Source organism: Labrus mixtus, chromosome 16, assembly GCF_963584025.1.
Source record: "Labrus mixtus chromosome 16, fLabMix1.1, whole genome shotgun sequence".
NCBI classification, from domain to species: domain Eukaryota; kingdom Metazoa; phylum Chordata; class Actinopteri; order Labriformes; family Labridae; genus Labrus; species Labrus mixtus.
The window spans coordinates 10,650,362-10,678,185 of record NC_083627.1 but is presented as its reverse complement, the minus strand read 5'-3'; the positions used below and the strand labels follow the sequence as shown (position 1 = coordinate 10,678,185).

General features: G+C 40.3%; 1 protein-coding gene across 5 annotated transcripts; it reads left to right on the top strand.

Moving 5' to 3' along the window:
- Nucleotides 1-4,020: 4,020 nt before the first annotated feature.
- zdhhc18b (zinc finger DHHC-type palmitoyltransferase 18b) lies at nt 4,021-18,569 on the top strand. Of its 5 annotated transcripts, XM_061058934.1 has the most exons (10): nt 4,391-4,807; nt 5,602-5,762; nt 8,626-8,775; nt 8,993-9,130; nt 9,757-9,801; nt 9,917-10,026; nt 10,195-10,304; nt 11,010-11,112; nt 13,017-13,101; nt 14,997-15,136. In XM_061058934.1, exons 1-9 carry the CDS (start codon nt 4,542-4,544, stop codon nt 13,056-13,058), a joined length of 1,125 nt encoding a protein of 374 aa, XP_060914917.1. In that variant the 5' UTR covers nt 4,391-4,541; the 3' UTR covers nt 13,059-13,101; nt 14,997-15,136. The 5 variants fall into 5 exon arrangements, with proteins under 5 accessions (XP_060914915.1, XP_060914914.1, XP_060914917.1 ...); XM_061058932.1 differs by lacking the exons at nt 4,391-4,807; nt 13,017-13,101 and adding an exon at nt 4,021-4,101 and having other exon boundaries at nt 14,997-18,569; XM_061058931.1 differs by lacking the exons at nt 4,391-4,807; nt 13,017-13,101 and adding an exon at nt 4,177-4,362 and having other exon boundaries at nt 14,997-18,569.
- Nucleotides 18,570-27,824: the final 9,255 nt, after the last annotated feature.

Sequence of the window (27,824 nt, the reverse complement as noted above, 5' to 3'; positions counted from 1 at the left end):
TACTTTTAGTAATTTGTTGAAATGGAAGGATCAGAGCCAAAATCTCTCCAAGTGCCCTAAAAAAGGCCAAGACCCAAACTAGACCCAATATGACGCTCCTGGAGCAATATGCAAAAAAAGATATAAGCTCCCGGAAGAAAGAAAATCTTTCATGGTTTCTTTGTTGTTGTTTTTTAATTGAAAAACAAGCAAGTAATGAGCAAAACTAACTGCAGTACATCAATGTTTATTGTAGCCTCAAGTTTTTAATGGACATAAGATAAGATAATATAATAAAACAATATAAATAAAATAAGAGTACACATAAAATATAAATATACAGGACTAAAATAAGAATAAAGATAAAGGTACAATGTATTTACAACTATGAGCAAGTAAATACACCAATTAAGATCTTAATGTAGGCTACACTAAAAACTATAGGCTACATAGCCTACTCTACATGAGTCGTGTATTAATCTTTGTGTTCGCACAGTGCGGTTGAGCATTTCTTTATTAGAATAGCAGCTTTAGAAATCAGATCAGACAATTTAAAACATACAAGGTATTTAAAGTTTGACATTACATAAATACAATTGAAGTTGAGCCCCTTTGCTAGCTAAAGTTAAGCTAAACTTTGCTTAACGTGCACGTGAAGAAAAAGCAGGGCCTTTCACTGTGTGTAGATTTTATTGTGTACATTAAATTATTTAAAATAACACTGAAATAATTGTGTCTTTAGTGATTATTACTAGCCTAAAGTTAGTGCTTTATGTTAAATAAGTAATTTATAGTGTTGTGTAGTCGGCCTATGTGTAAAATCCTCTCAGCATCATCACATGGGATTTTAATAAGTCGTCTGTTTATCTGATGGGTCTCTTAAAACCGGTTTATGACAAGTGTGGTTTTATTCTTTCATTTGCCATGTTTTAACTTTACTGTTAAATCTTCAGATACAAAATCTATTGAACATTATTTGACTTTTGTTTTGGATGTCACTTTCAGAGCGTGAAATCCTTCTTACCTGTTTTATCTGTGAGACTTCTTTGAAGTTTTTCTTAAATGATTTTGAACAAAGCTGCAGCCTTGTTTTGTTGATTAATTGTCAAGTTATAGGTGAATATGATTTCTATATCATCAATATGAAACACAGTCGACCCTTGATATGTGTGTATTATGTTCTAATTGGTAGTGACTCTTGTGTGTTTTATCTCATGGTTTCATAATCAGTGCTTGCTTTGATTATTTGTTGTTATGCCTCTGTTTGTTGTCTGCTCCAGATAATTGTTAACTTGGGTTGTTTGGTGTGTGTGTGTGTGCAATGTTACGGTCATGCTTTGTGCTGTGATTCATCCGTCATGTTTGTGCTCATAGGCGGGCTGGGCCTGGGACCAAATCAGTATTTTATCACAAGGTAAGAATTTCCTAAAATCAGCATACGTTCTCACAAAGTAGTGATGCTGCATGTCCGGTTCCAGTGTTCTCTGCTGTGATCGTGTGTTGGAGTGTGTGTGTTTGGATCTTATTCAGGATCAATAGAGGAGTCTTGTGTGAGCTGTTGGATGTGTCTTGATTTGATTGATTTTGTCTTCCTTGAACATCTGTCAAAATGAGATGGTTACTGTTTATTTCACATATTTGTATGTGTTTGTTGTTTCTACTCTTCTGACATTTTAAATTAGATGGGTCTGTGCTGGGAAAAGGTAATGTCTGTTTTCGTCTGCTATATTTTACGACGTAAGAATAAACATTATGTGAATCTATTTTTTTAAAGCTATTTTTAACTTGTAAAATGGACAACATCTAACTTTGATTGTTGCTTATAAGCTCGCAATCAAAAATATTGAAGTTTTCTTGTGCTTGAACTTTTTCCTGCAGCTGTCTTCTTCATCGTGGAGCGCCCTGCAGCTGAAGGGATTCCGGAGCTGATCAGGATCATCGATGACGACGAAGGCAACGTTCTCCCGATCGACACTTCGATCAGGGAGAGAGAAGAAGAGGAGGATGAAGAGGAGGAGAGAGAAGAAGAGGATGACGAGGAGAGAGAAGAAGAGGAGGATGAAGAGGAGGAGAGAGAAGAAGAGGAGGAGGATGAAGAGGAGAGAGAAGAAGAGGAGGATGAAGAGGAGGAGAGAGAAGAAGAAGAGGAGGATGAAGAGGAGGAGAGAGAAGAAGAGGATGACGAGGAGAGAGAAGAAGAAGAGGAGGAGGATGAAGAGGAGGAGAGAGAAGAAGAAGAGGAGGATGAAGAGGAGGAGAGAGAAGAAGAGGATGACGAGGAGAGAGAAGAAGAGGAGGATGAAGAGGAGGAGAGAGAAGAAGAGGAGGAGGATGAGGAGGAGAGAGAAGAAGAGGAGGATGAAGAGGAGGAGAGAGAAGAAGAGGAGGAGGATGAGGAGGAGAGAGAAGAAGAGGAGGATGAAGAGGAGAGAGAAGAAGAGTAGGATGAAGAGGAACCTCTGGTAATTTATCATGGTGAGTATGTAAATGCACGATACCGCCCTTTTACTGGTCTCGAGAATGAGGAGGAGAGAGAAGAAGAAGACGACGAGGAGGATGAGAGAGAAGAAGAAGAGGAGGAGGAGGAGAGAGAAGAGGAGGAGGAGGAGGATGAGGAAGAGGAGGAACCTGAGGTTATTTATCATGGTGATAATGTAAATGCCCTTTTAACGGTCTCGAGGATGAGGAGGAAGATTACCATGAAGAAGACAACTGGTCCGATGAGTCGTGGGAATATTCTGGTCCGGCCAGCGAGGATTCTGGTTATGGCTCCATGTCATTTGATGAAGAGGATGGTGAGGACTTGGACGACGGTGGAGAGGCTGATGAAGAGGCTGAAGAAGAGGAAGGTGATGACATGGATGATGGTGGAGAGTGCCGATGAAGAGGATGCTGCAGAGGATGAGGACAGCATCAGACCTCTTCGCTTTGAGGACCTGCCATCACCCTCCCAGGACTCCTGGAGTTGACTTGACCACATCCCTGAAGAAGCAGCTCCATCCACATCTGGCCTCATCACCTCCGGGAAGAGGAGACGGGAGGAGGAAGAGGAGGTGCAGCATCCTGCTCAGAGGCCCAGGAGGAGTACAGAGGAACCCACTCCCTCAACTTCAGGCCCAACTTCCCTTTTGAGCAGAAACAAAAAGGGGTTCAAATAGTTTCTGCCAAATAATGCATCATCTAGCTTTTGGGAACTCCATGGGAACTTTAGGCTAAACAACCTATCATAAGGCTTAATGAATTTAACTTTAAGCTTAAACAACTTATCTTAAGGCTTAAACAATTTAACTTCAGGCTTAAAGGACTTATCTTAAGGCTTAAACAACAATATTAGCAGCTATTTAGGTTTAGCTTCACAGCAAGAAATTAATGTCGAATAAAATCTGTCCATCTTAAACAAAAGTGAATTCACAATGCTTTCATTTATGAAAACATAAATATAAATAAATAAATATTTATTTATGACCACAAATGAATGTCAAATACACCACACCAAGTACAGACTACAATAATAAATCAATATCTCATTAGCTAACATGTAATATGAACAGCTTTTTTTAAATTTAGATTTAGAGAAACAATATGGTTCCTGTCGTTATAAATTTAGATTTTTAACAAGTAAAAAGTAATTATTAAATAGCGACACTCAAACTAACTTTAGGATTCAAAGATTGTTATCATTACATTTAAGTTGTTACGCTTCCGCTGGCGAAACTCAAATTAAGACTAAAACTTTAATGTGTTTAATGTGCAATTAAAATACCAGGACTACGAATTGTTTTCTTTTATTAAACTCTGAAAATGTCACGCTTTGTTATTCTGCATAATGTGTCCGAAAGTGGTCTCCGTTTTACCGGATATTGTTTATTTGAGACTAGAAGACTTTTAAATTTTTTTAAATTTAATTTAATTTAAATTTAATTTAAAACGTAATAATTAAACGTTTTAAGTAATATTATCACAAACATACCTAAAGAGGTATGTATTAAACGAGATGTATTTTGAAAGAAAACCGGAAATACACGTGTGTTAAATTTGATAACAACTAATTTGTTAGGACGGAGGAAGAAGCGTTTTCAGCACAACAAAAATATCAGTCACCAGTATGTGTCAGGACTCTTGGTAGGAGAGCAATATATATTTAAAAAAAAAAACTTAACAAGTGCTTCCTCTAATATCTGCACGTAGGACCTTTTTGAGATTTAGGAAAAAGGTTGGATATTATGTGCAAAACGAGTAAGCTAACCTGCTAGCAGTGGGTCCTCTGGTATTAAATTGTCCGCAGCTGGATGACGTTACTATGGTGACAGTCTCTACGAGGAATTAATGAAGAGGCATGGGAAGAAACTGGGGTGTAATTTCGACACCTGGGATCGTCTTTAGGTTTGTTTACAACCGAATAACCCACAGTGAAGGACTCGCTTGTTCCCTACAAGACATGACGACATTTTCACCTGACATCAGCCTCACACTCGGACGTCGGTGATGCTGTCGGTCGCTGGACTTATGCCCTGGTCGTCGGGATAGGGACACGGCACCCCCAAAAAACTCCATTGTCAACCATGAAAAACTGCGAGTATCAACAAATCGACCCGCAGGCACTTCCGACTCAAACCCCTCCACCTCCACCTGCACCCCATCTCCAAGAAGAGGAAGAAGAAGGAGAAAAGAGAGAGGAGCCGAAAAGACCGAGGAGAAAGTGGGAAGTTTTCCCCGGGAAGAACCGCTTCTACTGTGATGGACGGATTATAGTGGCCCGGCAGGGTGGGGTCCTGCCCCTCACCCTGGGCCTTATTCTCGTCACATGTGGATTATTCTTTGTATTTGAGTGAGTTCATGTTTCATAATAGGTTATATCACTGTGAGTTCAGTGTTGACATCATACTATGATATGTGAAAGATCAAAACCAGCTTCCACAGAGTCAAACCATCTAAATGAATGTTAATGTTCTTAAATGAAGGCTATATTTTGGTTTATGATATCTATGCTTAAATTCAGAGTAGGCCCTGATGACATCATTTATTTAACTCAATCAAGCAGTTTCAGAAGCAATTTCTTGACTAATACTTGGCTTTAAAGGGTCAGATTCCATACTGTAGTCTAGTAGGGATTCACAAAAGGTGGCCGTCAGATCTCTATTGGTCCCATCTTTTTACAGTGGGTTGAGTACATGACTGGTTGTATATTAAATTAAATATAAAGTGCCTTTATTGTGCAGAGGACATCATTTTTGTACATCTAAGCTTTCACAAAATCAGGTCCTAATTGATCTTCAACAAACGCACAATTCAGTTTAAAACTTCAGAGGTCATAATGTCTGCTAAGGTTTTTATAAAGCTTATGTGTCAGAGCCTTCTATGTCTCATCATGTTTTTCCAACGTTGAATTGACTTTTTTTTTTGGAAAGATGTCTATATTACTGTGTTCTGAGAAGTGTGCTCCATCTTTAGAGAGTCAGATGGTGATTAAAGGAGCTGAGTGTTAATTTAAACAGACTCCCAAGTGGATCTGAAAAGTAGGCTGAGTTGTGTGAGACAGCTGGGCTCGGTGCTCCAGCTTTTGAAATGATTAGCATACCCTCATAAGTCCTTCTCTTTCTCTCTGCATGTCTCATATTATAGCTGCCCCTTCCTGGTCAAACACCTGACAAGCTGCATCCCATTTATTGGTGGTGGCTTGTTTATATTTGTGGTCATCACCCTGCTCCAGACCAGCTTCACTGACCCGGGCATCCTGCCCAGAGCAACACCAGATGAGGCTGCAGAGATCGAAAAACAGATTGGTAAGTGCAAACTCAATAATATGTGGGTCAGGACTATGCTGCTTTGTTTGTAGTGCTTTTGGTTTTGACGTCCAGTATCATATCATATCATTTTTATTCAGGGTTCTTACGACTGTGGCTGTTAGCTTTTGAGGGTAGACCTCTGCAGATAATTAGGGTCCCCTGTGAAAACCTTTGAAACAATGAAAACTGATGGAATCTTAAGAAGGGGAGAGTAAGAAAACCTTTGCTGCTGTTAGTGGCAGCTCAGCTTGCAGCCCCTCTGAACAAAGTGTTTTCGAAAAAAAAACTGCTTACTCTATGTAGCTCCTATTAACCTTACATTATACACTAGCACCACACTTTAGATGTTTACTGATGTCAAATGCTAATTAGAGATTTCCAATACTATTGTTCCTTCTCAGTATTGATTCCAATACCAGGAATTGTGTAGTGATCTATAACACGGTAACTGGATATAATTGGTATAATTTTTGCCAGGTTAACAGTCCTGATTTTTAACATGACTAGCTATCAGTAGCCACACTCAGCAAACCAATCTGACATTCTTTACCCACAGACGCTATGATTAAACAAATTGTGCTCAATTTTTTACTGTTTACTTAACTTTAGGCTAGTCAGATAGTCTGAATTTATTTTGAGCTTAACTGGCCATGAGATTGGTCCCTAGTAACATCCGTAGTTTCAACCAAAGGGACCTTCCCACCAAGGAATTTAGAATACCAGGGACACTTAACTTTATATGGTATTTCTATTTCTTTGAAAAAACAACGATCCTGAACTAAAACTGCTTTAAGGAAGAATGAGTGACTTTTGGATCCAGTAGATCTCGCCCATGAGCACCAGCATGAAACCAAAACAAACTGCCTGTGGCCTGTTGTGTTAGCACAATTTAGTTAGCTTGTTGCTTCACATTGCACATAAATTGCCACAGAATGACCATGATCTAAAAACGCTCCATCCGAATAAGCAGTGAGTATGTTATTCTTCTTTTCTCTAGTGCTTGACTAAAACAGCTTTATTACACAAGTAGAGAACCCGGCCGTCTTGTCCATGTAAACACAGCTAAGACAACGCTGCCAGGACGACACACAATTCTCACTCATTGTAGACAGTCATGACTCAGAGAGACATTTACAGATGATTTACTTGATTTCTGCTTTATTTACGTGTAAAATGTTGCACATTCTTCCTTTAAGCCCAGCATACTTATTAAAAAGTCACCCTCTTTTCCTCCCTCCATTCACTGATGTTAAACTCTAAAGACATACTATGTGTAGTATTGTCTAATGGTGCATTTAACTTCAGAGCTGATATTGAAGGTTTGGTTTTTTGAGCCTCTGGTTTTTTACTCTAAAGCTGTAACATACGGCGTTTCTAACGGGGGAAGTTCTTGTGTTGCTAGTTCAGTCAATGAAGATAAAGCCTTTGACGCCTTAAAAGTCCAAATTAGAATCTGTGAAAGACTTGACTCAGTGTAATGAATGTCTATAAGCATCCGTTAGAGCATTTTTTTCTGGAAAGAGTTAACTTGGCTTCTGAAACTTGGACTGGACTGGGAGATTTGTTATCCCAAGCTGTCCCTGTTTCTCAGTACAGAGCAGTACATCAATTCTGTAAAGTCTTTCCAACTGCATCTCTTTCATCTGACATGCTTCATTGTGATGTCATCAGCGTCTAAAGTGGGCTCCGTGTGAACCTGAACTCCTTCAAATGACCGACCAAAGTTTATGCTGTGTTGATGTAAGGTGTTCTTATTAGCAAACAGTGCTGCTGTTTTTCAGTTTTTTTTTGGAACAAAGGCTCTGACAGAAGTCCTAAAATATACCTACCAACTTTCGTTTCAGTAATTTCTTTAGATATTTGGTTTTATTGGACACATGTCTGAAAAAAGTAACATAGGCTGAATTAATATTTGATAAAAAAAAAAGATAAAAATTGGCATAGCAAGATAAAAATGGTTGAAAATGTTACTCCCAAATGCCTTCTGTTTGAAATTTCAGAAGAGGACATTTGCATGTTGTCGGTCGAATTTCTGAACTTTTGTTCATTAACTGCTTCAATGTGCTCTGAGCAGAGTTTAAGAATATCAACTATTCATCATTGATAAGAGTTTTACTGGGAGCTTTATTACCCACATAGGTCTCACCTCTCATATAACAAATACCGGTAGGTGTTAAATATGGGGCTGCGAGCCAAGCTAGCATCACCCTGGGGTCCATAGATGGAAAAGTTTTGTTAGTAGATAGCTAGAGCTTCTCGAGACTGAATAATGTTCACCTTTAAGGTAAAACATGAGAGTTATGAACTGAACTGAGGGGAAAAGGGATCTAAAAGTCTAAATTGAGTAGCTCAACTAGCATAACTTTGATTTGGGAAGACTTAATTAGATATAGTTAATATAATCAAGAACAGTATAACCATGAATGTTAAGCTAGGTTCAAATTATGCATGCCAGCTCACTGGCTAATCTCACAGAACTGTGGCATCATGGTTACTGTTGTTTGATAAACCCTTCTTTATATTGGAGGATTTTGTTGGACATTTTATTTGATGGTCTGATGGTTGTTAAGGCTGCAGCCTGGCCTAGCATAGAGCCAAACATAATTTTATAAAATCCAAAAACCTTTGTCATCTGAAACAGAAACCTGTGATAAATGAGCAGAAACACCTTTGTGTGAATAACTTTATTTGTCAGGGCTGGTGTCAAATTCAGATGAATTCAAAGTAATAAAGCCTTGCAGAGCAGAATATAGATAGGTGTTGAGGTGCTTATAATGAAAGGCCAACCATCATAGCCTTTGATGAATTGGTCCGTGAAGCTGATTGATTTAATTCTGTTGTTTCTCCTTCCTCTCTGTAGACACCACTGGAAACAGCAGCTATCGGCCTCCACCGCGCACGAAGGAGGTCGTCATCAACCAGCAGGTGGTGAAGCTTAAGTACTGCTTCACCTGCAAGATGTTCCGACCTCCACGCACCTCCCACTGCAGCCTGTGTGACAACTGTGTGGGTGAGCTGCAACACACACCGCCACTCTGACATTTACCCAAGATCATTTATGAATAGAGAGCTCACAGGGCCGAGTGAGCATCACTTCATCACTCCGGTTCAGGTTGGACACGTGCTTGAATCCCAGACCTTTACAGCTCTCCTTCAAATATATTTTAAATAAATTGACTGTCTTCCAACTAATTCTAAAGTCTTCTTTGCATGCATTTGTCTCTCAGAGCGATTCGACCATCATTGCCCCTGGGTGGGAAACTGTGTGGGAAAACGCAACTACCGTTTCTTCTACACCTTCATCGTGTCCCTGTCCTTCCTGACGGCGTTTATCTTCGGCTGCGTGACCACACACCTCTCACTGAGTGAGTTTTATTTTTTCTCAGGTTCATATTAGGCTACATAATATTTTATAAAAACTTAGATTGATGCATCTTTTTTTCCTGCATTATTTATATTGTGATATGAAAAAACACAGGAAATGTAACAATCTACAGAAAGTGTGTTATTCATATACAGATACTATAGACTGTGTAAAACATGGATGTAGGCTCAGCACCCTTTGGTTTCTGGTGCTCAACAATGGTGGTCGCTATACTGGAAACACTGTCTCAAACCAAATTTCAGTCAACCTAGAAACAGACAAAGAGGGGTAGCTGAAGTGGGCCTTAAGCCTCCTGGCAAACAGCTACAACACTCCTAACCGTCAGATCAGCGACGCCTCTTATTATAAATATTATGCACAACTCTTACTCTTCATAAAATCAAAACAGATGAGTTTAATTGGCTGGTTTGTGTTTTATTGTGTCGTTCCCATTTGGCCCCTTGCCAGAGTGTTTTTCTCCACCCATCAAGTAGCCCTGAGAGAGTCACAATAAAGTAAACTCACTTGAGCTTGACTCTTGTATTATTGCTCCCACACCAAGCAAATTAACCGAAACTGCTGAATCACACTTTTCTTTCATGAGTAAGTGTGTTTCCTCTCTTTCAGGGGCCCAAGGAGGAAAAGGCCTGGTGTTTGCTCTGCAAGAGAGTCCTGGCAGATATCCTTTAATCACGACTGTCTTAGAGATTACTTTAAGCAACATAACACTACCAGTTAGTATTTGTTTCTTTCCCCTTTAATAAACTCTTGTGTTCTTTGACCCAACCTTTCACTGCAGTGGAGCTGGTGATATGTTTCTTCTCAGTCTGGTCCATCTTGGGCCTCTCAGGCTTCCATACTTACCTTGTTGCTTCCAACCTCACCACTAATGAAGACGTGAGTACTGATTTGAAGGGAATCTGCTACATCACAATAATAGAAGCTTTGAAAGGAATATTTACATGTTTCTTTATCATAACAGTTCAATACAATTCAAGAAATGCAAAGAAAACAAAAACATGACGTATTGCACATGAATAATTTTTTATGTCTTGTCCATCCCAGATTAAAGGCTCCTGGTCAGGGAAGGGTGGAGAAGATGTCACCAACCCATACAGCCATAAAAACATCTTTATCAACTGCTGTGCTGTGCTCTGTGGACCCATGCCGCCCAGGTCAGTCTCAAATCTCACATATACCATGAAACCTACCGGTATGCACCCTCTTCTTTTTTTACACCTAATTTTGCGATATCTGTGAGTTAGTACTTCTGTCTCATACCGTTCTCATACTTGTGAATGCAATTTCTCAGCAACGTCCAAAATGTTCACCTGTGCCTGAGGAGGACTCGATTAGATTTTGATGTTCAAAGGTCAAAACCGAAGACTTGAAACAAAAATTATAAAACATTTTTGTACAAATGTGTAGAAGGATAACCGCTTCTCTGTAAGAACCTGTCCATGTTGGACTCAAAACTGAACCGATAACAATTGTGGGTCAAAGGTAAAACTCTTGTGACCTCATGTGTATCCCATTATACTGAAGACGACAATGCATGAAGCAAATTCTCTCTTCCATCTGGCTTTATTTATACTGTATACTTTGATACTTCTGAGAGAACAAGGCCATCAGAAACAGGCGGTTAACAAGAGACAACCCCTCTTAATTGTCCTACATTTATATGCAGCTCTAACCCCCAATTCACACATACTCTGTGCGTGCCGCGGTCCGTCAGCGCCACGTGTACTTTTTGGATGTGTAAGATTACTTTTTGTCTAAAAACATGTACCTTACATACAGCACTCAGGGTTTATGTGATATTGAGACTAAAGAGGAACAGAAATACATCCTAATGACTTCTTTGTCTCCGTTTGTTTCAGCTTGATTGACAGACGAGGTTTCCTGCCCTCGGATGAGTCTGTCCAGACGGCGAGTGTGGACATCGAGCTGCCCACCCAGGCCACTAAAAGCGAGATAAATGTGGTAGGAGGATATTCTCAGCTGGCTTTTGGCTTGCAGGAGTCCCCCTCCCCAATTCCTGCACCCCTCAATTCCCATCAAACCCGTTCCTCTGCCTGACAGAAGTCGTGTTACCTGCTGTAGTCCTGACTGAGTCTCTGTCTGTTGTGAATGGGTTTTATCCCTAAGTATTGTGGAGTTACCTCGATGTGAGAGGAGCACTTATCATTTAAAAGGTTGTTAAGTTGTGCATATGAGCTCCATTTGTATAAGCTTTCAGGTTGAAGGTTTTTTTTTTGTTCTGAAGCTAATACATTAGCGATTTCTAAACACAAGCCACTTAAAGTACTGAAACCTTTTCAACTCACAGATAACGTGTTTTTATTGAGTTTGTCATTAATGGTAGGTCTGAAACAATTCTCCCTTCAAGTTTCTCTTTACAACTTTATTTTTATGGACAAAAAAAGTTCAAGCTCTTCATAAAATATAGATATTTATATAAAATGTTGGCAAACCTTGGTGGTTGGTTTATGTAGGTGTTTAAGATATTTATGTACAGGTTAATGAGACAAATGTCGAGGGGTTAGCAGGTGTTTTTTCAAGGCTATCGAGTTTTTAATAAGCTAAGGCTATTGACTGTTAGGATCAATATCATGTGAAGTATTGAAACACAAGGGTTAATCAGTCCTCATGTTTTCTGAAAGTTAAACTTCACCTCATGGATATGAACAAATCAGGTGACTTCTAATGTTTCTCCTTCTCAATGAAAACAGACAGAAGAGGACTGAGGCTGTGCAGCAGGAAACATCGTTATGAGTTCAATCATTGAATTTAACAACTTTGCGACTAAAGTAAAAATATCAAGAATCAACTTTGAGAGTTAATGCCAGGTACAAGAAAACAGAGAAGGAATATTTTTTTTTATATTTGTTCTCAGGATGTAAAATAATCCTTCCTCCTTATATTTGTTTTCTTGCACCCTGCAGTAATATTGAAAGTTTGTCTTCCTTGTCACATTTTAACTTTATAAGCAAAATACATACATTAAAAAACCTTTCCTCGGTGATACTGTTCACTATGTATTATTTATATTATCACATTCTACGCCCCAGTATTAAGTTATTAAGTTTATTTTGCAGTACGTTCTCTCAGGATGATTTTATTACAAAGGAAGAGAGCTGAAGTTGCTTTTTCCAGCTCGTCCTCCTCAGGAGCAGAGCAGCTCTCGTGTTGTTCTCTCTGATACATAAAGGGATTTTAAGGGATGCCTTGATAGTAGCAACAGCAACTTGTGTTTACAACAGCTAACTGTGGTTTGGATAGAGTTACAGTCTGAGCCACTGTACTCTCATGAAGCTGTAGAGTAGCAGCTGTTCAGCAATTTAGCAAACACACAGCTCGTATTAGTTTACACCAAAATAACAAATAAAATTGTTTTTTGTTGTGACTGTGTAAAGATCGTATTTTTATATTTTGTCTTGTCACTGGGAAAGCAATGAGGAAGTCTTTTTCATTTCCTTGTTTTTATTATGTTGGTTCCCTTCCTCCTGTCTCATGGTGTCATATTTTTGTTCATATAAAAGATCAAATTGTCAAACTATTCATAAAAACCAGGCCAATCTCAACTTTTCACTTCATGCCTTTGTGTCATTTGTTTATTTTAACATCCTTTTTTAAGGCAACTTTCCTAATTTGTCAGTATCTAAGTTGAATGAATTGAATTAAAAACATGCATGTCTATCCATTTAATTCATCATCCTTGAATGTGAATTAATTTTCCTTGATTGGTTCCACTCCGTCCCAATTTTACTTGTCGGAGTCTACAACTATCAACTATCAGAGTCTCTCCCTGTGTGTCAGTTCACCCGGCCCTAACTTCCTGTCCTGTATGTGGTCTGTCTGCACCTGTGTCCTGCCAACAACGCCAGGAGGAGAAGTGTCTGGACTTTGCGGTGTCCTGTACTGGCTGATTAGCCTCTGTTAGTGCAGGAAGTGAAGTGATGCTTGAGTTTGGTAAGCCGGCTCAGTGATAGGGGAAGAGAGTCTCTGTCCTGCCGTGGCTGCATGTCCTCTTGGCTGGCTGCTGCATGGCTTTATTCACACACTGAATTATGCAATATTAAATGTATTGCATAATTCAACACAGTACATGATGTACGTTATGTAAAATTAATTCACATTGTACAGTACATGTGTGTATTTATGGCTCAAACCCAATACAGGATGTTCTGTATGTACGATGAATACACAGTGTATAGCTGTGAAGTGAAGTCCTTAACAATTCAACTCAACTGCGTTTGATTTAACTTTGGAAAAAAAGACATAAGATTGGCCAGAATTTTACTTTCTGCAAAATGTGTTTTTATTGAGGCAGCATTCATAAATGAATTCAGGACATGGTCAGAGAGGAAGAATGTAATGATGCAGTTTAAAAAGGCATTATTAACAAATTCCTATTTATGTTTGTCAATGTCTTCGTCATTTATTCGCTCTACCTTATGTATTTTTTTCTACCTAGTCTTCAAACCTTTATGACTTGTATTTTTGAAAGGTGCTGTTCAGATAGAAAATTGCCTTTAGGAATATTTATTTAGAACTGTGATTCTTTGTATCTACTATATCGAGAAGTGGTAGAGCCATAGAGTAGACATTAAATATAATTAATAAAAGACATTAATGAGGACATTGGCCCTCAATGGAAAACAATAGGAAGGAAAAAAAGGATATTCAAAACATAAAAATAATAATATTGTGTCTATATCCACATCCAATTTCTATTGATACACTTGTGTGAAGTGTACACATGTACTTATTCTATAGCTCGACCGATTAATCGGCCAGCTGATAATATCAGCTTGTCAAGTGACTATTGGTATCTGCTAATTTTACCACAGATATACGCCAATGTTACTAGATTTATTCACCAGTCAAATAGCCTTTCAACTGAGTTTGTTCTAATCAACTAGAAGTTCTCTTTCACCAGCAGAGGGCGCTATAATGATTACAACAAGCATTATCGTCTCCTGAGTGTTGAGCGGTGACAAGCGTAAATGCTCAGTTACTTTCAAATTGACTGACCATCTTTTCTTTATAAATTTATATCTTTTCCACAAGTGTTTGATTACTGCATTTGAGGGATCAATACAAAAAATGTATATATCTATACCTATATCTCATGATATTTTCTCTCCCTAATATCGATATCGGTATTGGTCCTAAATATCCTACATCGGTCGGGCCCTAATTTATTCCTCTTTATTTCCACATTAAGTTAATTTTTATTTTACAGAGTTGAACTTGTTTTTTTGTTTTGGCTTAGTAACTCCAACATGGATTTAGACTTCTGTTATTAGAAAAAAAAAAGAATGAACATGGTGGTATTGAGTTAGAAACACTTAGATATTAGCCAGGTAGGCAGGCTCTTACGACGCACAGATGAGTTGCATCCTGGGAAGTGTAGGATTCACTGTATTATGAAGGACATAGTGGGAACTAAAGGTCAGAATATCTTGGCATGTGCTACTTTATATTCACAATTTAACCTTTGAATTTCTCCTTTGCAAGCCACCAGCCTGTATTACTCTCAAATACTGAATTTCTGGATTCATCTATGATACTATTTTTTTAACTCAGTCCTACTAAATCAGACAAAGTGCTCTGATGTTTCATACTGTGCCTCCACATGCAGATTAATGGCAGTAAACTTTGCATTCCCTTGCTTCGGATCACTCGTTCGACCTGCTTGCACTCCCAGCTTACCCTTAAATCATCCTAAGAAGCATTAGCTGCATTCACTGAAGTGATTTAACACCCTGCTGTTTGCCCTTTTACTCTCACTTGCTCGTCTCATTGGTTCTTGTCTCCCCCCCCCCCCCCCCCCCTCATCTCTCTCTCTCGTGCCTCTTTAGTGCACACAGGGAACTAAAGGTCTGCTGGAGTCAGCCACACGCTCGCCGCTCATCTCCACGTCCTGTCCTCAGGGGAAACCTCAGACAGCTCATACCTGCCCGGACATCAGCCCCGCACTAAACCCTGATCCCTCACCTGAGGTCTCCACGAGTTGCGGGGCCCGTCGTACCACTCACAGAGAGAACTCTCTGCCACGTCACACCAAGACTCGGTCAAAGAAAAGCAAACGAGAAGCGTTGCATATTCCCAACCCGGTCTTTGATGTCCCTGTTTCCCCTACCTCTCTGGACGCTGGCCCCATCTCCAAATCTGGGGACGACAAAGATGCCAGCTTTACCCCTTTGCACTGACTTTGTTTGAAGCTTGCATGCTGTAAAACAGTCATGATTCAAGTTGTTAGGACTCGTTTTTTTTTAAATATTATTCATTGGTTTTCTGAAACTGCTGGGTCTTGATATTGTGAATGAGGATGACAATCACAAAGATAATGTATGTGTGTGCTCAGTTTGATGTGAAAATAGAATGGATGGCGTTTATTATGCTGGAAAAGGATGCAGCTGGAGACACTGGTACTGATTGGGCCATTTGTCTTTCTGATGATTTACATGTAAAACAGGAAGTCTAGCAGCATGCCAGATACACTGAATATTGAAAAAAAAAAACATTTGATTGGATGTATCAAGGGAGCTGAGAAACTGTATGGATGAAAGTTGCTTCTAAAGGTAACGTCCATCCCAAATATATAGAACTCACATGTGTTATTTCTATAACATTGTGGGGGCTTCGTTTATAGTGTGATCCTGAGACCGTTTTTCTCCTAAAGCTGTACAGCACAGGGACAGTTTGTACTGATGATGTCATAGTAATACAGATAGGCAGTGAATAATGGAAGACGTTATAGCATCCATGGAGCTCTTTCCAGGATATGAGGGACATTTTTCCATTTATACCTGAAAGCTTATTCTCATATCAAAGTCCTTTGGTCGAAAAGACGGATGACAAGCTACAGGAAAAGGCGTGTTGGTTTCCATTTGTAGTCCAAGTATAGTCATGTCTTCAGCAATCCCAGAACCAGCTATCATCTGACAACAATAAAGCTTCTGATTCATCTGTATTGACAAATATCTGCAAATAAGTACAGATGTAAGTCTGGCAATTGTTGCTGCTTCACTATATCTCCAGTATATGGAAAAGAAAGTTGGGCTCCGGATTTCTTCCATCATGCTGATTAGATTTCCATCACTCAGAGACTGAAGTTTCTTTAATCTGAAGATTCACCTCATTCATTTAGGCCAGTGGCTCTCAACTGGTCTAGCCTCAGAACCCACCACCAGCTCCTTCAATAAAAATCGCAACACAAATTTCAGATATTTTTCAACCAATAAGATTTGTTCAATGAAAAATTGGACATCAGACAGTAATACAACGAGACAGAACCAAGAAACAAAACATACATTTTGGAAAAGCGTTTCATAGACTTTTTTTTTGACACAGTATTTTTTTCCAGGCACACATTAGCAACCCACTGAAAATGGCTCTGCGACCCACTTTTGGGTCCTGACCCACCAGTTGAGAAACATTGATTTAGGCTCTCATATTAACATTTTTACTGTCCCTAACAAAGGTGTAAGGGTCTATAAGGTTTGCTAGTCATGGTTGATAGATCAATTCCAAAACTGTCACAAGATGTTATCGTCACAGCCTTCTGTGTTTAATTATCTTTGATGTTCTTTCGTTGGGAAACACATGTGAGTTCTGTTTCGGGTGGAGTTTCCCTTTAATTGGGCGACCAGAGCACAGTATTTTAAACATGTATCAGTTGCATCAGTGTTCAGATTTCTGTTCTTTATTGTTGGCAGGGAATGCGTCTGCATGATAATGACTATAGTGTATAGTTTTTATTTATTTTCATCCACTCTGTCACAGATACACCTGAGAGGTGGAAAGGTGTGATTTTGATTCCTGAATAAGTATGTGTAACTAAGGTGAGGGAGTAATGTCCATTACCGTGCTGCTCCACTTCCTCTTGTGTTAATAATGTCACACAATAGCTGTGTCTCAATTCAGGGGTCGCATCCTCTGAAGGACCCCAGCCTACAAAGGATCCAGACTTCGTAGCCTGTGCAGACTGCTCTGGCTGAGACCGTCAGAGGATTTGTCGTTCGCATCACCAGCTGTTCGTTACTAAGCGCCGCCCCTGTTTTCTTGAAACCTCGACTGCTGCACCGGTTCCAGCTAACTTAACTAACGTTTGAATTTCTATACTGATTAGAGCTCTCAAGAACTGCAGTCAATGTTGTGCTTTGCCTCTGTGCAATGCCTGTCAGCACCTGTGTGTCCAATCGGACTCAAAGCTGTTCGTTTGCTCTTACTGACATTGTTCCCTCTTTTCTAGATCTTTGCTTGTGTTGTACTTACTCTCTGATGTACGTCGCTTTGGATAAAAGCATCTGCTAAGTGAATTGTAGAATTGTACAATGAATTGTAGGATATGTTGAGCCATGATGCAGCTGATGGATCCTTTGTTGGCTGGGGAACGAATTTGTTAAAAGGAGCCTTTTGAATAGGACAGCCCCATAGACTGTGTATAAAACATGGACATACTCTCAGTGATGTAACCTTTTGGTTTCTGAAGTAGAGATGGCTGTCAACTTAAATAATGGAAATGCTGTCTCAAAATATCTTTCGGTCAATCTAGTAACAGTAGAGGTTTGGAGCTGAGGCGGGCCTTAAGCCCGTCAATCAGATCAGCCACGCCCCTTTTTATGAATGATTCTTCGCCCTAATATCCTCAAAATGGACGAGTTACAAGCCAGACTGTAAACATGTTTATTTCGGTCATCTTTGAAAGGATTTGTTTGTTTCTTATTGGGCTCTTTCTGCTGGCCTCAAGTGGATACTCGGGGAACTGCAAGTTTTTTTTCCATTGGCTTCTTTTTTCAAAACTGGAGGTCGTTGCTTGGAAAGCCCTCAGTGTGCTGCTGTGACATAATAGGTCTTTAAATTTTCCCTCCAGAGGATGAGGCCCCTAAATGGAGCCACAGCTAATGATTGAATCTGTTAAACCTTGAATTCCTGCTCTTCAGTTTGTATCAACATTAATACCTGTTCTCACCTCTGTACTGTAGGACTGTTTTACTTTGCTCACTTTGACAGATCCACTTACACGTTTGTAAAGGTGACTGTTGGTTTGTTCTCAGGTGGAAAGTCGTGGGTTTTTTGGTATCCCAAATGCAACTTTTATGTGACAAGTATTATATTAAAAACCACATTTTAACCTGATGGCAATAGCTGCACGAAAATGCAATGATCCAAATAACCATGCACACTTGTACACCCTCACTGTCAATCAGTAGCTAACCTAACAAGAGTGTTACTATTTGTGGAAAACTCACTTGTTGTGCAACATTTTCTGTGTCAAATGTCGTCCCAACACCTTCTGGATGCTGGTAGGAAAGAATGCAGGCGATGCATTTCTGAGGAGGAACATGATGTATTGTATTTGTATGAATCGTAAGGTTATTTAAAGCCTATACTCCTGTCAAAATAAAGGAAAAGGAAAATAAAATTCACTGAAGTTGTTGTATTGAATGCTGCGGTTGACCACCAGATGGCAGTAATGACATTAACATGGAGCTACAGTCAGATCATCCATTCGCACTCAACCAGTGTAATGAATACTCTGCACATATTTAGTTGCGGGCACTTTTTTTTCTTTTTTTGCACTGTCCTTTAAATTCGATTTTTAAAAAAAAAATCTTCTTTGTCTTCCTCCTTTGTGATTACAGACAATGAAAAGTGGAGTTCAATACAGCCGCTTTCCCTCGTCTGTATAACTAAGAATACAAATAAACAAAGATTCTTCTTTTTAAATTGGTCTCTCTGGGTTTTATCCAGTCACCATATTGTGGAATCCAATGAAACAGTGGTTTAAAGGAAAGCTGTATTCAGCGAGCAGACAGGTGCGTTTTTAAATGCAGAGGTAGATTTGAGGCACGAGAAACGACACGTGACTTTTTTTTTTTCTTATCTGAATTCCACGGCTGACTGAAACTGGATGTGAAAGAGTTTTGTTCTTCCCTTTATCAGCAGGGATCACTGACCAACACCCGCAGACTCTACTTGTTTGTGGTTAAAATGGTTAAAATGGTATTTTACCTGTATAACTCATATTAGTAAAAGATCAAAAGTTACTTCAAAGAAAATCCACATACATGTCACATTTGTGCAAAAGAAGGATTTAACACCTGAACAACTTGGCTTATCTTCTCAGATCAGATTTGATTGTCTGGGGCGCTGGTAGCCTATGGTTACTGCGTGCGCCCCATGGACGGAGGCTGTAGTCCTCCAAGGGAGCAGTCAGGGTTTGAATCCTACTTGTGGCTACTTTCCCGTATCACATTTCCCACTCCTTCTCCGATTTCTGACTCTATTAACGGTCCCATCTTTAAATAAAAGCATATATTTTTTATATATATATATATTTATTTGGGGTCGTCCTGGCAACAGACAGAAACCTGACCAATGCCTGAATTAAACAGAAAAATTAAATAACAAATGGACGCTCCTGGTATGTCTTATCTGTTTGCTGATCTAGCCTGTGACATTTGTAGGTTGTATTTCCTGTTGAAAACTCATCCGACTTTGTTCAGCAGTCACGTGTCACTCGTGATGAATCTTTGCAGTGGCAATGTTTTTGAAAGTCTGTTTCTGTAGGGTGTCTGACACAGACACACTGACAGCAGCACCAGACATTCAAAATGACCATGTAGATGAAGGCATTCGTCTTCCTGACGGTCTGGTTTACTTTTGCAGCTCATAAAGAGGCATCAGTATTTAGTCTGTTTCATAACAATGTCCTTAGATTAACTATGAGCAAATGCATGAGAAATAATGACAACTTCAGACTTTCATTGGAGTCTGAGTCTGAATCTTGATTGGTCTGTGTGACTCCAGTGTCAAGTGGCTCCAGTGGTGACTGTGGAAACCAACCCAGAAACACATGATGAAAAAAACACCAGTCCATTACAGAACACACAACGAGACTTATTACTGAGGGCAGAAGTTGATGGAGAAAGAAAAGTTGTCAGGGGCAGCGGGTCTTTGATGAGTTTAACAGACTGCTGAGAAAAGACTGGAGCGTGCTCTGTTGCCCTCATTGATTTATTCGACCAATTGATTCACTTCTATGTAAATATCTCGCCAAGAACCGAGGCCAAAAAAGCTTTCTAACTGTTTTTTTTTTTTACACAATTATGTGCTGCTTGCTGCTCTTGCACAATACAGTGTTTCCACTGCTGGCCCCATCAGTACAGCCTCTTGTACCCATCATAAAATTGACATGTTCAAAAAAAAAAAGTTACTTTGCTGGTCACTGAGAAAAATATAAAAACCATGAATTCAAAAGATATGAACTGACCTTGTGGCAGCGTTGAAGATAGGATAACATTCATGGTGTCCCTCATGTCTGTCAGTCTTTCTAATGAAGACATTGTGAAAGAGATCTGTAACTCGCCTTCTCTTTTCTCTTTCTCTAAAGCAAAGAATGTCCGGGGAACACTGGCACACACAAACATTTTATCCACCGAGGAAGAATTAGATGTGTCCTGCTTTCTGTGACTTTATTGTCATGCTGGTACGAGTGTATCCCACTCTCACATTTATGTGTGTTTATATAAAAGTACAAGGACCTCTTTTTGTCACATGTTGCCATGGTGGTGGTATCGGGGCTCCATTAATGTTGGCTTTATAGTCGTGGTGCCCGCGCTGAACTCCGAGTGAACCTACCCAGAGTTGATTTTTAACAAAGTCAAATCAGCTGTTCTGGAACCGAAAATTCTGAGTTTCTCACCTGAGGGTAAATCAACTCAGAGCTCAGGGATAGACTCATCGAGTTTGTCGAACGGGCCCCTGCTCAGGCCTCTTTGGTGTCACAGGTGCTTAATCAAGCTCTTAATCAGTGATCAGATTCACCTGTGGAGTAAATTAGTAGTTAGTTACTGACTACCCTACCAGAGAACAAGACACATTTAGGAGATATTTGAGGTGCAGCTCAACATCTATGATCCCTGAGGAGTAATATGCAGACAGAATGGCTTGTGTCATAATTTCAACCTTCCAGCCGTGCACATATTATACTATATTAAACCGGTTTCAAACTGGTTAGTGTTCCCTGACCTGTTAACAGTTTCCTAACATTTGTGTAGTGTGTTATGTGAACACATATGTCAAAGTGATCTTGTGTCACTATCGGGTGACAATAATCTGAAAGCACAGGGGCGTATGAACGTATACATACCACACACTCTGTAATTACTCCAGATTCAGTACATTGTGTAGGTATAGGTGTAGGCGTAGGTACATTTAGAGGGACTCACAATGCATGGCTGCATCCGAATTGTCCCTCCTATCCCCTTTCACTATCCACTTTACCATAACCCCGGGGAAAACGTCATGAGGTTAAGGAAAGATGTTAGGAGAATTCATAAAGGAGTAAGGTAATTCGAGGCTGGCTGCAAGCTCTGTAAAATCAGTAAAAATGTTTTCTTTGTAAAGGTCCTTGACATATAGCAGGCCTTTGTTTCGCCAGATATTAAAAGTAGGGTCGAATAGGGAGGGTGGAAATAGATGGTTTCTAACGATCGGGGCTAAAGTTGAAGGTTCATTCAAACAATAATATTTACGGAATTGTAGCCAAATTTTCAGTGAATCGGTAACAACAGGGTTCTGTGAGATATTATGAATCTTGAGAGGAAGACGTGCGGTGAGGAGGGACTGTAAGGAAAACTTTGAGGACCGTAGTTCTATCTGAGCCCATGAGGGGCCTGTGTCAGCTCCCCTGTCAAGCCAATGATTAAGTTTGTTAATGTTGCATGCCCAATAATATTGGATAAAGTTGGGTAGTGCGAGACCGCCCAGCTTTTTGGGGAGTTGTAAAACAGCTTTTTTTATACGGGGTGGCTTATTCAACCACAGAAACGACGATACTATCTGGTCTAGCTGCTGAAAGAAGGACCTTCTCATAAAAATTGGAATATGTTGGAACAAATAGAGGAATTTAGGTAGAATCACCATCTTTACCAGGTTAACTCTGCCAGTTAAGGAGAGAGGGAGAGAGGACCAGCGAGTCATATCAAGCTTACACTTATCAATAAGAGGCCGAAAATTTTTGTTGAAAAGGTCCTCAAAAGAAGCAGTGACGAATATGCCTAAATATCAAAACCCCTCTGAAACGACTCTAAATGGGAAAGAGGACGATGGCATCCTCCTAGCCAGGAGGGTGATAGGGAGAAGTTCACTTTTATTAAAATTTAATTTATAACCAGAATATCTGCCGAACTGGGTTAAAATGTCTGTAATAACAGGGATGGACGAGGCTGTGTTTGACACAAATAATAGCAGATCATCCGCATACAGGGACAACTTGTGGGTGACATTGCTCCTGGTGATGCCCTCGACTCTCCCCTCCCCCCGAAGCCAGATGGCCAACGGCTCGATAGCGAGAGCAAATAGGAGGGGGGAGAGGGGGCATTCCTGTCTAGTTCCCCGACGAAGGGCAAAGGAGGGCGACCTCACACCGCTTGTTAAGATATGGGCAGTTGGGGAGTCATAAAGCAATCTAATCCATGCAATAAAGTCAGAGCTGAAACCAAATTTTGACAGGATGTAGTACAGATACTCCCACTCAACCCTATCAAACGCTTTCTCCGCGTCTAAAGAAATTACCACCTCAGGTACCACAGGGTTGGGGGAGCCAATAATATTGAGGAGTCGTCTGGTGTTGCATGACAAATTTCTTTCAGCCATGAACCCAGTCTGGTCTGTGGAAATCAGGGCAGGTAGGGCTTGCTGCAGACGAGTGGCTAGGACCTTGGCGAGAATCTTTTGGTCCACATTTAAAAGTGAGATGGGCCTATAGTTACTGCATTCGAGGGGATCCTTGTCTTTTTTTAATAAAAGAGAAATGTTAGCTTCAGACAGGGTTGGGGGCAGTCTGCCACTAGTAAATGATTCATTGTAGACATTAACCAAATGTGGGGTTATAGGTTTTGAATATGCTTTGTAAAATTCAACGACAAACCTGTCTGGGCCAGGGGATTTGCCATTTTGTAGCTGTCCAACCGCCTCCCGCACTTCCGCCAGTGAGATCGGTGCGCCTAGTTTATCAGCCAGATTACTATCGACTTTGGGATACGTAAGCGTCTCCAGGGGGCTGTGGCTCTTCCAAATTTCAGGCGAGTACTGAAATTTGCGTAAACGTATCGTTTACCAATTTGGGGTCGGTGGCCACTGCTCCCGATGGCAATTTTATCCTGGGGATCAGTCTCGAGAGAGCTGCAGTCCTAGCCTGATGGGCGAGAAGTTTGCCCGCTTTATCTCCCATTTCAAAATAACGTTGCCTTGTTTTTAACAATTTGGTTTCAACCTTAGATGTTGACAAAAGGTCAAACTCGGCCTGAAATTTAAGACGTTGGTCATAAAGAAGGGGAGTATGAGTATGTTCTGTGTGCGACTCCTTTCCTGCTGCACTACACAGTAGTTAGTTACTGACTACCCTACCAGAGAACAAGACACATTTAGGAGATATTTAAGGTGCAGCTCAACATCTATGACAATTTCCTAACATTTGTGTAGTGTGTTATATGAACACAAATGTCAAAGTGATCTTGTGTCACTATCGGGTGACAATGATCTGAAAGCACAGGGGCGTATGAACATATACATACCACACACCCTGTAATTACTCCAGATTCAGTGATTCAGAGTGTGGTAGCGCAGGAGGAGGGGCCAGGACTGAATGTTGTGTTAGTAAACTGCAACAAACATTTGAACTGACTCCACCTTTAATTTAATTATGTTAGTTCATGTTTTCAGCATATTGTTATAGCCTGTTTTTTTTGTTACTTACCCTTCTAGCTCATGCTCCGTGGGTGTGTCAGAAATGTCTTTTTTGCTTAGGAAGGTTCTTAACTGAGTGAAATGACCCGGGAGCATTGAAGTGGCGGCCATGATAAGAGCCGTTGGAATTCTCTAAAAGCTAAGGAAAGGTGGGTCAATGCTTCCTTTATAACCTCCTTTAGCATAGGATACACTGGACCATCCTTTACAAAGATGAGATATGCCGCCCCACAATTCCTTGCGGCTGCAACATTTAAAGCGAGTCGCGCATCGGACCTTTACAACGATGATCGTAAAGGGACGCAGATCATTTTAAACCAGATGATGTTTTATTCAACATATTTCATTCACTTAAGGATATTTTGTGCAGTTGTACATTTGTATGCTTAAAACATTATGTATATCTTGCATAAATGTAACAATTAATTTCATACAATCATACTTATTTTGATGTTGATTTCTGAGTGGACAGGAAGGTGATGGTTTCACTTTTCTTACTCGTAACCTGGTAGCCTATATTGCTTTTATTTCAATTCCTTGTGGTAATTAGGATTATTTCACTGGTAAGAAGGCACAGGGGAAAGTTTTTTAGATGATCTTTCAGTAATCCACTTTCGGAACATTTTGTTGGAAAAGTCCACTTTTGGATAAAGCATATTTTGCCCCTCGTGATGACGATTCTGATGTCAAGTCGGGAAGTCGGGCACCTAATTCTTTGCTGTTGTTCTGACTTGAGCAGGTGTTCATGTTCATTGTACAATTTACAACATTACCAGAGAATGATTTCAACATTACATCATGATTTTGTTTTGTACTCCATCTTTTCCTGTTTGATTGGATTTACTGTGTACTGAACTGAACTGAATACATACCTGTCTGATTTTACTCTCCGTCCCTCTGGAGTCGTGCTTTTGGATCGGTTGTATGTACTTTGTGTCACTTGTATATAATGAACTCTGAAAGCGTCTTTATTTCAATCTAACAAGAGTTCAAATTAGGGTGTAGGCCTGTGTTTAGAGCTTCAAATATTGATCTCATATAACATCATATATTTCGACTTTCATTTGTCTAAAAAGAACTGAAACATACGAGAAAATCATTCTCTCAAGATGCCAACATTTTGAGGAATTGTTTCACAGAACATATGAAACCCCACACATCAGCAGTAAAATATCTTAACAAGATTTTTTGCCAGCTGTCTAACTGGCAGTTTAGCTGTCTGTCTTACATGTGTGCAGCTTACGAGGGAACGCGGGGCTCCCCTCTCACCGTACGAGGCGAGGAATGTCAGGACAAATTAGACTGCCGAGGGCCGAAAGAGTCTGCCGTGTTTAATAAGTTCCTCAAAAGAACAAATAAATGTTTATGGAGAACTGCTGCGTAACATCGCTGATCTCCCCTTCGTATGTGTCATGAAAACACACCGCTGTTGCCATGGAGATTCCCCCTCTCTCCTTAATGATTGGGGTCTTTGTCCGTGCCTAAGGCTTCAGGTTTAAACTTTTAATCACCCTTCACTATACATTCACTTCTCGGCATTGGAAACATCTCATCAGCTCTCGTTTGGAAAGAAAGGCCTTCCCGAACAGCCGGCGTCAAAGTCAAGATGAAGGGTAGAGACAGGAACACCTCCAGAACTTTAACATATCATCATCAGCTTCATTTAACACCAGGCTGACGTGGTTTAAAAAGGCTAACGGTATATTTATGCTTAACTCTAAGCCAGTCCTATTGCACTAATAAATTATTTTGGGAAACATTTTCCAGCAAGTTATAAAATTCCTCCCCACCTTAAGTTTTGTTGACTTCCAGTGGTTCAAAGTCCCATTACAGACACATTTTAAAAAGAGTCAGTAGGTGGCGCTGGTAGGGCAGTGGTTAGTGCGCGCGTCGCATGTGTGGAGGCTGTGGTCCTCCTAGCTTGCGGGCCAGGTTCGAATCCCACCTGTGGCTCCTTTCCCCCCATGTCATTCCCTACTCTCTCTCTCCCTGATTTCTGACTCTATCCACTGTCCTGTCTCCATTATTAAAAAAAAGGCCCAAAAAGCCCAAAAACAAATCTTAAAAAAAAAGAGAGTCAGTAGAGGGTGGTTTCACATTGGGGACCTAGGCTCGGATCTGAGTGCGTTTGACATCCAAAGTCTATGCATGTCCTCCGCGGGAGGTGTGAACGCAACCGTGTTCAAACAAGGAAGTGGGCCGCTATATGATGTAATTCTGAATGACTCTTGTTGTAACCCGTCGTATCCACGCAGTACGGGCCTGTTTCATCCTCTGAGCTGCACGATAGATGTGGAAGTAGGAAGAGGGTTGTTGGCGTCTCAGAAAAAACGAAAACATCCACAGTTAGCAGGGTGGACTCAAGGTCCAGGAGTGGTTGCGATGGTTGATACTTCGTCTTTCTTCTTTTCGGCGGATTTGCAAACCAACTGTGTTCATACTGCCACCTGCTGTAAATGACTGTGTAAATATGCAGGTGTACTCAGGTACAGACCGATGTTACTAATGTGAACGCAGACCAGCGGGGGAGAGGGGAGGGGAGCATGGTACGAAACAATTGTGCCTCATGTGAAAACACCCTTCATGTCCTTTTCATAACCAGAACATTTTGAATGTGGTTAAAAGTTGGACATATTACACAGAGTCACTGTAAATAAATATAGATGTGTTTTTTTCAGTACTGAGATGGATTTCTTGATAATGTTGGCTCCTGGCTTTACCCACTGTAACCCTTAGGTTACAGTGGGAGTCCTGATCTCTGTAAACCACCTCCATTCTGTGTTACCTGTCATCAGACTGACCTCTGTTGGTCCAGAGACAGTTCAGGCAGAGGAGCCTCAAGGACATTAAAAGGAACTTATTCTTTCACAACCTCGGGATGTAGTGTGAATTACAGCAATTACAATAGACATACTTATAGTTAAAAATAAACCAGAACGCAAATATAATTGGTCGGAAACACTTTAAAACTGTGTGGCACTTTAACATGAAATGACTCTGTATTATGTGATATCATATTTAAAAAAATAAGATCAAACTAAGAATATACTTTTTGATTACCATTGCCATTTTTATAGGTAAGATCAACTTATGACCGAGGAGAAATTGGCTTAATGTTTGTTCCAGCTCTCACATCTGGCTCTGAGGTTCCTGTTGCAACTGAAACATTGAGCTCACTGAAGCAGTTGAAAAGGAAAACTTGTAGGACTGCTTCTTCTAATCAACTGAGGTATCTAAAAAAAAAAAATCCAATACATTAAGTCACTTCTAAGCGACCTCAGGATCCCCCAGAAAGAGACTGATGACGTTACCTTAGATCAGTCTGTCTGGACGACTTAGGCTACTGCCACCATGACCACAAAAACTGGAGAAGTGGATCAAAAGAGATGGACCTCTGTATTACACAGCTTCATATTTTATCTGTAGTGTTAATCCTGCAGTGATGACTGCAAGTCTGTAAAAGAAATGTGGAGAATGCTCTGTTTGTTGTGGACTGGGTCACTGCAGTGTCACCTAATACAAGCCGGTTGGAGGTCTTTGATACCCAAAGTTATCTCTTCTAGGTTTCAGTGTCCTCTACACGTGAGAATTCAGAATTTTTATTTGCCAGATTCCTGCTGTTCTCCAGCCGTGCCGTTACCCGCAGTGAGATGATCAATCCATGGTGGGAACGGACACCATGGAATCTCAACATTCTCTTCTTTAACAGCGTTCATGTGTCACCACTTTGCTTTGTCTTCTGGATGTCCTTTTCTTGTGTTATTGCGCCAGGATTGCTTACACATTTGGTGAGGCTTTGCAGTGAGGAGGTCACAGTGAGTTCAAAGCTGCACAAGATTCTCAGATGACCGTTGACTTTTTCAATTTACAGACTATCGCGTGTCTTTTACCACAACCAAGTGTCCAAGTTATTCTGTCAAATATTGAGC

Bases quoted from the DNA above. Each gene is read 5' to 3' on its own strand.
- zdhhc18b (XM_061058930.1), top strand. From the start codon at position 4,542: ATGAAAAACTGCGAGTATCAACAAATCGACCCGCAGGCACTTCCGACT. The intron at 4,808-5,601 runs GTGAGTTCATGT...CTCATATTATAG, and splicing joins GGATTATTCTTTGTATTTGA to CTGCCCCTTCCTGGTCAAAC. The intron at 11,113-14,996 runs GTAGGAGGATAT...GTGCCTCTTTAG, and splicing joins CTAAAAGCGAGATAAATGTG to TGCACACAGGGAACTAAAGG.